This window comes from Rhinolophus hipposideros (genome assembly GCF_964194185.1).
Source record: "Rhinolophus hipposideros genome assembly, chromosome: 22".
In the NCBI taxonomy this organism is placed as follows: domain Eukaryota; kingdom Metazoa; phylum Chordata; class Mammalia; order Chiroptera; family Rhinolophidae; genus Rhinolophus; species Rhinolophus hipposideros.
In genome coordinates, this window is record NC_138068.1 from 13,363,890 (window position 1) to 13,378,843 (window position 14,954).

Sequence of the window (14,954 nt, forward strand, 5' to 3'; positions counted from 1 at the left end):
TGAACTAGCATTGGCTTATTCAGGAGAGATTCCTCAGGGCTCCAGATTCCCCACCACAACTCCATCCAACAGACACAGTCCAGGGGTAGGCTCTAACTACTCACCCAAATTCCTTTCCGTTTTCCTTGCAACCAAGAGTTTGGAGAAACAGCCACTGAGGCTAACATTGTTGCTTCTCCCACCTAACTGTCTCCGTAAGAGCTCTGACCACCCCACACTGGATGGAGGGACAAGAGCGAGAGTCCCACCTCCCAGTTCAGAGGTCCGGGGCAGGGGGTTGGGGCGAGGGGTGCTCTGTACCATCCTGAGGGCATAAAACGCTTGAGCTCAAGACAGCGAGACCCTCATCCTGCTCCACAACTTTCTAGCTGTGTGTCTCAGGACAAGCCACTTGCCTTCTGAGTCTCAGGTACACATTTGTAACTGAGGATTATTCCATTTCCCTCCAAAGTCGGTGGGAGGGTTAGATGAGATGGATGGCACTGTAAGACGGAACAGGCTACAGTTTCCCCACTGGTTTTCTCGCCAACAGTGATATAATGGCACTCGACAGTTTGTAAAGTCTTTACATACGCAGCATTTATTTCTCATTCATTCATTCAGTCAGTCAGTCAACAAACTCTTATCAGGCCGCTGCTACATTCTCCACACAAAGCTAAGCACCAGGAGTATTTCATTATCACCTTTGCTTCTAAGAACCACCCTGTGGGGTAGATAGCATCAGCTCCACCTTACTTGAGGCTCAGAGAGGGACAGGAACACCCAAGATCAGACCATCAGGGCAGAACAGGAATCCCGGGACTCCTGAATCCCACTTAAGTGCTTTGGCTTGGACACCAGGCTGCCGACACCACAGCCGGAGCCACGGCCCAATCCTGCTGGTATGCTGAAATCTCTCTACGAAATGCTCCAGGCCCAAGGCTGCACTGACACTCTTCTGGAGCTTTATTTAGTATTTAGATGAGTTTTATTTGTCTTGCTGCCTCCTATTAGGAAGACTCCGAGTTCTAAATGGACAAAGCCTCAAGATGAGAGAAAGAGCATCTGAGACTGACTTTTTATTATCCAGCCAGAGCAGGGGGAAAATGACTCCAATAGATCTCAAGTTTTATGTGCTCCAGACACTCCGCGGAGCCAGAGATGGCTTCTCAGCAATGTCGACGGTACATTAAAAGCTCATTTTCCCAAACATGGTACTGAATATGCAGTCGGAGGAAAGAGCTATTACACCGGGTAATATCGAAGCCGCAGCTGACGAATGTTGCCATGATTTTTCCTGAATTCTCCCTCCTGACTCGGGAGCAGGTCTCAAAGGGAGAGGTACTCTGCCGAGCTTGGCCTCTCGCCTGAAATGGAAGTTAAATGTCTGGCCTTCGCACCCTTGGCGGGCAGAGGGTCAGGGCTCCCATCACCAAGGAGCGGAGCAGGGGGTTGACAGCATAGGCACCAGGGGGCGCCTAAGCTATCATAAAACATTACAAACTGCTCTGCCAATCCCAGCACAAGGGGTGGTGACTGAGCCTGAACAGGCCAGTCCAGGCAAGTGTGAAGTTTCCTCCTCTCAGGCTTCTAAGGCACAGCCCTAAGGTCACCACCTACAGGAAGCCGTCCCTGCTACCACTCTACTCTGAGCTCCTCAGTACTCATCTATTCCTTGTTCTAAGCTAGCATCTCACACTTCGTGCTATGGTTACTTATGAACGTCAATGGCTTGATTCCGAGTCAGATAGATAAAGTGGGTCTCAACCCTGGCTCACTCACTCCCTTGCTCATTTATTTACTCATTCATTTGAAGACTGTACAGGTTAGATATTGAGTAGACAGGCTGAGGAATCAGCCTTCCTGGGTTCAAATCTTAGTGCCACCATGATAGTTGTGTAGCCAAGTGGTTTACCTCCCCATGCCTCTGTTTTCTCATCTGTGAAATGGCAACAATGATAGTATCTGCTTCTCAGGGTGAAGGATTAAATACAGTACAAATATAAAGGGCTTACATGGGTGCAAACACATACAAATACTAAATAAATGTTATTCGCAGATTACAGGGGCAGATAATTCATCCATTCGTTTAGGAAAAGTTCACTGAGAGGATATGGGGTCAAACAAGGTGTGGTCCTTGGCCTCCAAAGGTCAAGATAAGGAAACTGTGACCACAGGGAGGATGGGCAGTGCTCCAAGGGGCTGGCCATAATGGCTCTGTTCTTGGACACACTCCACATCAGGGAGCTGCTAGCTCTTGCCTGGCACGGGGTTTGTGAGGCTGAAATGAGACAGCCTGAGGGAGAGCCAAGAGGATACCAAGCTGAAATCATGGCTGCTCTTACCTGTCCCTCTCCCCCAAGCTGTGAGCGCCCCACGGCATCTTAAGACCTCCGTGGCTTAGGGAGTACTCTTCATGCAACCTCGATTCACCTGGGGAACACTGCAACAAGCACTGGCCTTGGAGTCAGAGGCCTGGGTTCAGATTCTAGCTCTACCCTTTTCCTTGCCGTGTGACCTTGGACAAGTCATTTCTCTTCTCTGATTCGTTCAGTCCATAAACAGACACTGAGATAATCTGCTAGCCAGGCCCTCTGCCAGAAACTGATGCCAGAAAAAGGCGTAAAGTACAGACCCAGCCTTCAGGCTGTCCCAGGCTGTCAGCACAGACAGGCATCTAAAGGGACAACCACTTATTGTCATGCATTCAGACTGATCCCACCTTTATTTAAGTTTCTGATTTACTGTTCACCATTTTCTTTTCAGTAATTTGGATTTTTAAAAATATTACATGAAAATATTATTTACTTAGATCACTGAGGTTTTGGGCATTCTCTTCAAGTTTGTGGGTAAGGCCAGGGCCTCACTTGCCTCTCACCCTGCTCCCAGCCCAGAGTACCCAGAGAGCCTCAGAGAGAAGAGGACTTCTGAACTGGGTCCTAATGCAGGAATAGGAGTTCACCAAGTGGACACAGGGGAAGAGCCTTTGAAGGAGAGGGAACAGCAGGCAGTGGTCAAGTGGGGGTGATTTTGGCCTCCAGGGGATATTTGACAATGACTGGAGACATTTTAAATTTTGATTTTGCCTGAGGGAGTGCTATTCGAGGCCATGAATAGTGGGTAGAGTTCAGGGAAGCTGTTAGACATCGTACAATGCACAGGACAGCCCCCCACACCAGAGAATTATCCCACCCAGAATGTCGGCAGTGCTAAGTTGAGAAAACCTATAGGAAAGCACAAAGGTGTGAAACCTCATAGCATCCGGCTACTTTGGGATGATTCCTGAGCCTCGCTAAGCCTCAGTGTCTGAATCTGAAAAATGGGGATAATAACAGTCCCTATTTAAGCAGGCAGTAGACACCAAGTCTATACACAGCAGGTGCTCAATAAATGTCTATGTCCCCCTCCTTTGCCACTTTGAACATACTTCAAACTTTAGAGCAAACAGTTCTCAAAAGACACAGCGTCCCTGAGTTGCAAAGAAAACTGGGACACGGAAAAGAATACATTTTGTTCTTTTCAGACCTTTCTCTGAGTGAAAACCATGAGTCTTATCTCTCAACAAACGTGAGCCTGTTCACAGAGAACTAGGCTCTGTGTGTCGGCTTATCACTGGCCTGAGTTTTAACAGGGAGTGAATTTTTATGACCGAGTTATAAACCTTTGCAAAAACCATTTTTAAACTAAAAAACGCTGACAGGTTCTTAACTACTATAGCTGCTAAATTAAGCATGAGGGGTGGGGTACGGAGGGGAGTGTGAAAGAAAACAAAAGTGGCCCTAAAAGAGTTAGTGGAGGTAAAATAATGTTCATTAAAAATAGAAAAACAAACACACACAAAAAATCTTTTGTGTTCAACTTCACACTCGTACATCATAATGTTCCAGTAAAAGGCCATTTCCCCCTGAGATAATAAAAGAATTGAATTTTTCCTTATCGGTCATCTATTTTTCTAGCTGAAGCTATTACTCCCGCTCTGGGGTTGCTAGGCAACAAGAAATATTAATAGCAGCTTTTATTAGCTTAGCTTTTGCAGCCGAGTACCAGAATGAGAAAATGGGAAACATAAATGTGTTACATAAATCTTTCAACCTTTCAGAGCTGGTGTTAGTCTCTGTTTTCATAATGATTTATTGAAGTGATGGTTCATTTATGAGAAAAAGGAGTGCAGGATAAGAAAACGGAGCAGTCCCCTGCAGGAGTGTTTGAAAATAAATAATTATAGCAGGGGAGCAAAAGCTGTTTAAAGCCATTTTTCTGAGTTTTATAAAATGTAAAAAGACATATTTCTTTCGCTTACTGCCTCTGAAAAACGGCGGGGGAGGGAGTCTCATCCAGACTCTGCTGAATATAAAGAAACCTCTGGGTTCCTGGTTACCCCCATTTAGGACCCTCAGGGGCCTGTTTGGGAGATTAACATCCCCACTCCTAACCCCAGAGGGAAAAGAGACAAAAACATGGCGCCCAAGAAAAGCCCAAGCTGGAAGTGCCCTGTGGACCCCCTGCTTTTACCAAGATGGATCCTGGCCCTGGTCAAGCAGCCAAGAAGAGTTGGGTTTGGGACCCTCTCTTTTTTGGCAAGCAACGGAACTGTCACTTTGATATTGCTCTTAAGCTCTGAGCCCTGACTGAGGTCCTAGGGTGATTAATATGCCCTCCCCCTGCCCACACCCCCAGATGGGACCCTCTCCCCACCCCAGCCACCTCAGAGTCTGATCCACCCCTGACACTCACCTCTTGGATCAGGCGCTGTCAGTGAGCCAGGCTACCCACTGCCCCAGAATAGCCAGCCCCCAGCAGGTCAGGCGAGACAAACGTAGATATGAGGCTGAAGCCACCCAAACCCCATCAGTAAAATGGATAAATGAATAGAGTAACTTACATTTATTGAATGCCTTACATTTTATTGTGTGCCAGGGCACTGGGCTGAGTACTTTTCCTACATCTGATCACTGAATCTTCATAAATTCCTATGAGGCAAGTAATAGCACCTCCATTTTATAGATGAAGAAACTGAGGCTCAGGAGAGATTGCTCTGAGACACAGGGTACAGGACAACAAATGGTTTTGACCTTAGGTCAGCCTAACCCCAGAGCCCACATGCCTAAGTACTATGTGATGCTACATGGCAAGAAAACAAACACACAAAAAAACACACAAAAACCCCAAATCTATCACGATAGATTACAAATCGGCCAAAAATTCCTGCTCTCCCTGCCACATCCTTCCACTGTGACTCTGCCGTTTCTCTATTCAAGAGGTGAGGTCTATTTCTCTACCCTTTGCATCTGGGCTTGGCTATGTGACTTGGCTGATGGGACATTAGCAAATATGATGAAAGTAGAGGTTTGAAAAGCACTTGACTGTTGGGCCCTCCCCTTTTTTGATGCTCTTGGAAACCCTGTGACCACAGCCATGTGAATAAGCCCAGACCACCATGTGATCACAGACCTGTGGCTAAGTCACCCACATTGGCACCAACCGACATTGGGCCAACTGCTGAGATGCAAACAAGGCCATCCTATACCACGCAGGCCCAGCCAAGCTGCAAGCTGACCCCACAAATGAGCCAAGCCAGTCCAGGTCAAATACCTACCTTGATGACCCACAGAATCATGAGAAATAGTAACAGTTCATTGTTTGCTTTAAGCCACGAAGTGTTGGGGTGGTTTGTTACACAGCAAAAACTAACTGATACACTCATAAAAACAAAACAAAAAACAAATTATGCATTAAGAGCAATAAAATGAATAGGTTGGACTGGGGGAAGGGGTGTCTGCACTGCCCCCCAAAGGTTGGGAGGCTCTTTGGTCCCTTTACCTCAGACTTGGGAGGGGCTTCCCTGCATGTCAATTTGTCAGAATCAAACAGAGATAGACCATGTCTCCAGGGGGGAAGAGGGATGAGGCAGGGAAGGGAAGAGGAGAGAGAGAGAGAGGAGATTGGAGGAGAAAAGTAGAGAACAAAAGAAGGGGATAGGTCTTAGGGGAGATATTAAGGACCGCCCAGAGTCAATAAACAGGCTCTGCCCCTAAGCTCTGAGCCCTGCCCCGAGGCTCCTTAACCCAGGGCTGCAAGCTCTCTCATGGGAACCATCTCTCAAGCACGGGCTGAAGTGGCAACTACGGTATTGCCCAGTCCCCTCCCCAACAGCCCATCCCAAGATATTAGCCTGGAAAGAGCCTTCACATGGTGTGTGTGTGTGTGTGGGGGGGAGGATCCCTGGGCCATGGCCCCTGGTCCTCTCCATTTGGGGAGAAGGACCATTCCTGGCAAGATGCTTTAGGATAAGGACCTAAAGCACAAAGATACCAGGCTAGCACTCAGGCTTTTGATCCAAGTTAATAAGAGTTGAACGCCCCAGGCCAATGACATGTGTGGTAGTGGTGGGTCTATCCAACCTCAAACCCATACACTTGTCCAGTGTTTCATGACTCACAAAGCAATTATTCCTGTTTCTCTATTTGTGAGTTCACCAGAGCTGGAATCCCAACTCCCACTCCATAGATGGGAAAACTGAGGCTGGGAGAGAAGTGACTTGTCCAAGGTCCCAGAGAAAGCAAAAAAGAGTCAAAGCTGAAAGAGAATGCTTGAACGACAGCTGTGTTCCACCCCTGCACTAATAACAGACTGGCACAAAGCTTCACGACTTATATCATTTGGCTTCGGGAAGCCCCTACATCCTGAATCACCAGAACCCATGGCTGGTGTGGGGAAAGCTTTGACAGAACTCATTTCCCATCAGGCCCCATCTCCACCTGCCCAAGGCTGTCGTAGGACTTTCTCTGGTCTTGCCAAAGGTGCAGGTTCCCTGGGAACTGGTCTGAGAGCATCAAGCTTTGTCCCTTCCCAGGGTAATTCCTCTCCTGTGTAAACCAGGACCCTAAGAGTGAACATTTCCCAAGGACGACTCCAAAATAAATTATTTCAGACTTACCAGAGGCTGCTTAATAAATTCCACTCTTCTAGTTTCTTTGGGTATTTTAGAAGCTGATTTATACATACAATATCTCTCTCAAAATGAGACAATCAACACAGGATAAAATTATTGAGTTATGAAAATAGGGGTCAGATGGAGGTGCAGTGCTTTAAATTAAACCGGCAAAATATATCTTTCATACTAAATTGACTCTTTTTGTCTTGGAAATGAATGTTTAATCAGTTAAGACGCTGAAATCGAGGGAGAAGCCTTAAGCATATTTAATTTTGTAAAAGGGGCCCAGTTCCACTACTGTATAGGATTCCGGCGAGCAGCCATATGTTGAAAGCAGAAGGGCTGACTCCAGTGCATGTAAGGACCCCCACGCCCCGCCCCGGGGAGCTGGGGCAGAGGACCAGAAGGAACTGGGGGCCTCTGGGATCAGAGCCAAGGGGCTCAGAATTAAGGAGATGGCTGTCAAACGCTGTGAGCTCTGGGACAACATCCTTCACACATCCCAGTCTGTGCCAACAGAATCTGTGGCACCGTGGCCATGGGGCAGCATTCTCTATGCCACTTGTAACCCTGCAGCCCAGCTGCTCCAGCCCTTGAGCACCGGGTAAAACCGAGGGGTACATGGGAGGTGACAGAGCTGGCCTTGAATCCTGGTTTTGTTACCTAATAGCTGTGTGACGTTCATTCATTCATTCATGGAGTACTTGTAGAACCTACTACGTGTCAGGCCTTCCCTTCCTAAAGGTGCCTCTTCTGGGCGCACACAGCACCACAGACTGATCTTATCAGGGCATTTACTACGTTTTCAGGAAAGGAGCCTCCGCCTGTCTCTCCACCTGCACTGGGAGTTCTTCACGGGCATCTTGCAGATCCAGGGTTCAGAACAACGCCTGGTGTTAGTTGGAGCTCAGTAAAGGCTGTTGCACCGCTGATCACTGAGGTAGCTTAAAACATGGCCCCCCCAACGATATCAGGTTTTTATCCCTGGAACCTGCAAATGTTACTATATTTTGGGAGCGGTCTTCGCAGCTGTGATTAAGTCATGGCTCTTGAGATGGGGAGATTATCCTGAATTATCCCCAAATGATTATCCCCAAACGCCCAATAAATGCCATCACAAGCATCCTTATAAAAAAGGCAGAGGGAGATTTCTCTGACAGAAGAGAAGGCGACGTGAAGACAGGCAGAGATTCGCATGCTGCGTCCACCAGCCAAGCACAGCCAACAACCCCTAAAAGCCAGAAGTAGCAGGGGACAGGTTGTCCTTAGGGCTTCTGGAAGAAACTCACGCCTCCTGACACCCTGCTCTGGGCCCAGTGAAACTGACTTCAATGTCTAGCACCTGGTGCTGAGAGACACTTTCTGGGTGTTTTAAGCCACCAAGTGTGGGGCGATTTCTTACAGCAACCACAGGAAACTAATGCAGTCACCTACCTGCTCTGAGCACCCATTTCCTGGTGACAGTCATATCTGCTACACTCGCTTCTGGGGAGCATTATGTGAGAGAACATTTGGACAGCCCTCTGCATGGTGCTTCATACCCCACAGGTGATGACGCAAATTCCAGCATCACCCACATAACATGCACATCCAGACACACACAGACACGCACCTGCATCGTGCAGCTCAGACAAATTTTTAAAATTTGTCTTTAAGGGCACCTTGTGTCTCTTCACCAAGATAGTCCCGATGGATGGACATGTTCTTATCTGGTTTCCCACTTGGTCCAGTAGCCCTTCCCTGGGTAAAACCATTTGTCTTATCTTTCATTATAGAACGAGGGAATGTAAAACACAGTGGGCCCTTGAAAACTCTGACTAATGAAAGAATTAAAGCTATCTGAATTTGAGAAGCATCTTTAACGTGAGTTCATTTTAAAGAAATCTGGAAAATGACTGCAAAGTGCCTATTTGGACTGAGCCCAATAAAAGCATTTCCTAGAAGGAGCGGTTGGGTGAGGGGTGGGGGTCACCTTTGATAAACAGATAACATCCTTTGCAATTATCAGACCTATTATAACAAGGTGGCCCGAAAAGTTACCTGAGAGTCTCCGCTGTCTGTTCCTTCAGCTAAATGAGACTTAACTAAAAAATACTGCCATTTGGTTACAGTGGGAATTCATTTTTATTACTAATAATAACAGTCGCAAATATTCCCTGACTGTGTACTCGGTGCCAGATATTTGCGAAGACTTTACATATATTATCTCAGATACACTTCACCACGACCTGGATGTGGGTACTGTTATGATTCCAAGACAAGGGAACTGAAGCTTGAGAGGTGGAGCTGTGATCTAAGGCAGGTCGGGGACGCCGATGCCCACACCCTAACCACTGCACCGCATGGTCACCTCTGATCACCAGCACCAAAGGCCAGTCATGCCCTGGCTTGTATTAGCATAAATCACAAACTGCAACGGACAGTCTGTTGGAGGGAAGCTTTCGGTAGGAAAGTAGCCGGGCAAGCAGCTAAGGTAGAAGCATTCTAACAAAGTGGAATTAAAACCACATGCTGTGGTGTCTGCTGCAGAGAGAAGAGGAACTGAAGACCTGCATTATTGATGGACTCAAAGAAAAGTATTCCTCAGGAAATGGAGCGTCAACCTCCATTTGAGCTCTTTAGTCTGACCCTGAACATCATAAAACGTGGCTCTACGGCGGGCTTCCTCCCCGCCCCACCTCTCCTTTTATTTCTCACCTAGCTTAAAAAAAAAGAAAAAGATGTAGCTTACAAAAATGTATAGAATATACCAGATTTTTTTAAAGCAAGGTAATTTGGTGGTGATAAGAGAAAACAATAAACAAATAAAATGCAGTCAAGCTTATTAGACTATCAACTGTATCCTGTAGGTCCCAGGCATCTGCTGGAATTGGGCCACAAATTTGGCTGTGGCCTCTGAACAGTGTCTGCAGAGGGAAACAGGACCCACTCAACATCATGTAATCCTTATAGGAAATCAACACAGCGGCACCTCCTCCCCTGCCACGGGCGTGTCTGTGACCCAAGCTGACAAAATGGAGAACTGATTCGTCCTGGACATGGTCCTTCCTGGAAGACCAAAACCGCCACCCGTCAGAGATAGCAGGGAAGATGTTGGCTGCCAGCAGCCATCAAACCTGCTGTGTGAAAATGGGGATGGGATAGGGGCGTCCTGGATGCAGCTGTGTCTGAAACCCTTTGTCCACCCCTGGACATTGCAATCTTTTTGGCTTAAGCTAGTTTCAGTTTGGTTGCTTTCACTTAGGAAGGAACTTAGAATTCTGGCTAGTATATATTAACTGTGAGAAAAAAAGCAAAAATAAATCACAGGTATTGGGGAGAAGTACTAGAACTCCCTTAAGGAGCTTTGTCTATTATACAAAAAAAAAAAAAAAAAAAAGAAAGAAAGAAAAAAATGCTCTGCTGGTTTCCCATAGGTCTTGATTGTTCACATCAGCCATTTACGCTAAAAAAAAAAAGTCATACATCTCCTTAGCATGGGATTCAGAACCCTTAGGATCGAGGATCTTTTCTTCCTCCTTGGCTCCAGGTTCTTCCTCTCCATTTTGATAAAAAGAATAAACCACATCCCGTTCCCAAGTCTGACAGGAGCCTCCTGCCTCCTGCATTTGTTCCCCCCGCCTAGAAGGTCCTTCCCTGCCCTCATCTGCCTGCCAAATTTTTACCTAACCTGCAAACTTTCACTCAGGAATCACCCTCATCCTTGGCAGCTTAAACAAGATATGATATTTTAAAAATAAATATGATTCTATTTATATGAAATGTCCAGAATAGGCAAATATACAGAGACAGAAAGTAGATTAGTGGTTGCCTAGGGGTCGGGGTTGTGGGGGTGTGTGGGGGGTTGGGAATGACAACTAAAGAGTACAGAGTTTCTTTTTGGGGTGATGGCAATGTTCTGAAATAAGAGCATACTGATGGTCACACACCCCTTTGTGACTATCCTAAAAGATACTATACTGAGTTGTAAACGTTACCTGGGTGAATTGTATGGCATAGGAATTAGGTCAATACTAAAACAAATAATACCAAGATATTATAAACAGAGCTCTGGAAGTCAGCAGTATGAAGACATCAATTTCCCTCCATCCCCATGCTCTGCAGACTCCCAGGTAAGCCACGGATCCCAGACCCTGCCCACGAGCCGAGGGTCCTCATCAAGACATTTGCCTTCCACTCCCCTCTGACACCCCTTCCCTCCGTAACTGGCAGGACCCACGGTGGGCGACCAGGACTCACCGTGGGCAGCTGTCCCGACAGCAGGTGGCTGTCCTGGGCCAGCATGTTGGACACCATGATAGCCGGGAGGTCCATGGCCTGGTAGGAGTAGGCAGGGAGCAGTCCGTTGGGTGCCAGGCTGTGGCACAGCGAGTGGTAGCTGGCTTCGTGGTCCCCCAAGTGCAGGAGGGGTGGTTCCGGGAGGTTGGGAGGGGTTATCGGGGGGATCTCATAGTCTTCGTTGCTGTCGTTCTGGCTATTGTAGGTCTAAAACATCAAAAGGGCATGTTGTCAGGGGTCAGTGTCCTATAAATGCCCCAGGCCACCAATCATAGCAACAACTAAGGGATAACAACCGCGTGGCAGAGGAAAAGAGAAGGGCCGATCCCTGTGCATGGCAGACGGTCTCAAAAATGGCCCCATGATCTGGGCAGACTCCTGTCCCATCCCCAAATGGGGGTCATGGGGGCTTCCCCCCACTAGAGGGTCTGTATCCAAACACCTGCCCTCCTGGAGAGGGGCAGGCTCCTGTCCACCTGTTTTCCCACCAGATACGGCCACGACAGCCCACCATGAATCCATCTCCCCACACCCACCCATCTTACAGATGGAAGAACGACTCAGACCCAAGAAGGAAGGCAACTCATCCAAGGTTAACGGAACGGTTGGGAATAGAGATGCAGTGTCCTGCCTCCCTGCCTGGTGGCTTTCCAGGGCAGCTCAATCACTTCCTCTCCTGGTCTTTGTCCTCTGGGTAAAACGGTACAAACATTCCCCTAGGGGCATAAGCCAGGAGACGTACTAGAAACCTTTCTTTCTGATATTTGTTAATTTTTCCCACCTCAGTGCCCTCACCAGGAAGCTCCAATACCATGCTGAATAGAAATGGTGAGTGTTCCCTCTGCGGGAATCCTCTGCCCCCCACACACTCCCCCTTCATCTGGCTCATTCCTACTCATCCCTCAGCAATAGGTGTGGTTTAAATGTCTCCCCTGGTACTCTGTAGAGTGATTAGATCCCATTAGACACCCCCGGTTACCTTGCATTTCTCCTTGGAAGTACTCATTGACCTTGTACTTAACTAAATTCTTGTATAATTATTTGTTTAATGTTTAATGTGAATTCTGTTAGGATGGCCCTTGTATGTCCCGTTTTCTAGAACATGGCACAAAGTAAGAGCTCAAAAATAAATAGTTGAATGGATGAATGAGCTGGGAGCCTAGGGCAGACGCCATAAGCAGCATCTCAGCCTCTCACTCCACTTTTGTGACTGCCCTGGAGATGGGGGTGAGTGTTCCCGTTGTCCAGAAGGCAGCGTGGTGCAAGTGGTTAAGAGTCAGAGAGCCTGGGTTTGAATTCTGGCTCTTGCCTGTAGGTGCTGTGTGACTTTGGGCACACTACTTAACGTGTCTGTGCTTGTTTCTTCACATGTGAGAAAAGGGTAATAACAATACATATACAGAGTTGCTAGAAAGGGTAAATGAATCAATATGTGCACATTGCTCAGGACACTGCCTGGCACACAGCCAGCCCTCTTGGTGTTGGTGGTAATTGCTGTCATTGTTATCTTTGCTGGGAGTTTTGGAGACATTAATGAACTTCCCCAAGGGCACAGAGCAAGCCAACAGCAGCTCCTGCACTCGGTATCCTCACTCGTTTTCCCCACTGTGAATGTTCCTAACTCCTCACAACACAGATCTGTGCCCCGTGGGGTGATGTCTGTCGTCAGCCTGGCCCCCCGAGATGGGCTGGGGGCTGATTGCCGTTAGATGGGACTCAGCCATGGGCATCCTATCACCCCAGAAAGCAGAGTCCCAGGAAGCCTCCTTCAGACCCTTGCCCATCCTACAGCGACTCGCCTCCTCTCATTGCCCCGCCCCCCTCAGCCCCTTGGCTGTGCTCTCCCGGTAGCATCATTCCCTCCTGAAATTATTTGATGCTTTGTTTACCTTCTGCTTGTATCCCCTCCCCCCAGGCCCCAGGCTCCAGGAGGGCACGGGTTAAAGCTGTCTTGTCACCAATGCCTGGCACATAGTAGGTACTCATTAGAAAGTGACGAATGAGCACAGGAAATGGGGGAATGTGCCAGGCTTTAGGCTTCGACTTCACCTAGGTGTCTCCATATCTGTCCCTCCTGATAGACCGTAAGTCCCTCAGTCACCTATGGCTCACGTCTGTCAACAGCACCTTCTTCTCTGCCCCGCCCCCAGCACCCAGAGCAGGTGCTGACACATAGCTTGTGCCAACTGAATGCTAAATGACTACACAAGTCCATTCCTTTCACTTAAAAACCCAAACCTCAACACACTGGAACCAGCCCAAACAACCAGAAGCCTTTTGCAAAAATAAGCATATGTTGTATCAAAATATTGGAATAACACAATTATGACAATTCATTTAAAGAGGCAATTAGCACACTTAAAAATAACTCAACATGCAAACACCTACATGCCTCCTTTCGCATGCAGTCAAATCCTAAATGCATGACACCTGAATACCAGCCCATTGTGCTATTAATTCATACTTGAGCACCTACTGTGTGCCAGGCACTGGTCCCAGCTTTTCCACACACATTCTCCATTTAATCCCTATGAGTTCTGCAAAGAAGTGACTATTTTTGCAGACAAAGAAGGTGAAGCTTAGAGAGTGGAGGCATCACATAACTAGTAAGTCTTGGGTGGGATTCAATCCCAGGTCTTGTGACTCTGAATCCAGCATTTTCCACACTGGGTCATAGGCTTCCCCTAAGTAAGAGATGGGGCTCTCAATGATACCTAAATTTGCTCTCTGGCACCAGTGTCCTCATGAGAATGCAGAAAGACATGCCAAGTTGTAAGAGCTCTAGAAGCTAAACGTATTAGCAAAACCTTACAGGGAAACTTCTGGAAAGAGTTGTCCCTTCCTCTCCACCTATTCTCTCTCAAACCTGCTCCAATCACATTTTCATCCCACCATCCACCAAATAACCTCTGTTACTAAATCCAGTGGTCAGATAGCAGTTCTCACCTGACCACCTTGACCTTCTCAGCAGCATTTGACATCATTGACCAACTCCCTCCTCCTGGGAATAAATTTCTTCACTTGCTTTTGGAACACCACAGATTTTGGTCTTCCTAAATCTCAGGCCATGTCTTCTCCATGTACTTTGCTGGTTCCCATTCTTTTCCCCAACCTATGAATGGTGATGTGTCGCAGAGCTCAGATTCCAGACGTCTTCTCGGAACACACTCACTCCTTTGTGATGTCATCCACACCTGTGGCTTTAAATACCATCTATCTGCCGCTGACTCCCCAGCTCCTGTCTCCAGCCCTGACCTCTTCCCTGAACTGCGGATTCCTATAGCCCCACTGTTTCTTGAAACCCCTGTTTGGATTTTAAGAGACATCTCAAACTTAACCTGTCCAAAAGAGAACCTGTCCATCCATGGGCTTCTCCTGCTCAACGAATGACAAGTCCAGCCTTCCAGCTGTTTAGGCCAAATGGCTTGGAACTCTCCTTGACTCCTCTCTTTCTCTGTCAGGAAATCCTACAGGCTCCATCTTCAGAATAAATACAAGACGTGACCACTGTGGTCCAAACCATCAACCTCTTTACCCTGGATGATTGCAGTAGCCTCCTGCCTGTTTTCCCTGCCCCCCCCCCCCAGCTATGGTCTCTTCTCTCTCAGGGGCCAGTATTACCCTGCTGAAGTGTAAGATCGTGGCACTCCTCTGCTCACCACCCTCCAGTGGTCCCCTTCTCACTTAGAGTAAGAACATCATCCTTACAATGGCTACATGAACTAGTTCCCCTACTCCCACGTCCGTCCCTTTTACCTCTTTG

The 14,954-nt window shown here is 47.6% G+C and overlaps 1 protein-coding gene across 8 annotated transcripts in view; it reads right to left on the reverse strand.

Annotated features, from left to right (window-relative positions):
* Positions 1 to 14,954, reverse strand: part of TOX2 (TOX high mobility group box family member 2) — a gene marked incomplete at its 5' end in the record, with an annotated part of 124,434 nt that overhangs the window by 37,709 nt on the left and 71,771 nt on the right. For 6 of the 8 annotated variants that reach the window (XM_081033810.1, XM_081033812.1, XM_081033811.1 and 3 more), the window contains one exon: positions 11,153 to 11,398. The exons of the other annotated variants lie outside the window; for them this stretch is intronic. In XM_081033810.1, coding sequence (XP_080889936.1) covers positions 11,153 to 11,398 — 246 coding nt within the window. The remainder of the gene's footprint in view (positions 1 to 11,152; positions 11,399 to 14,954) is intronic. 8 annotated transcript variants of the gene reach the window in all.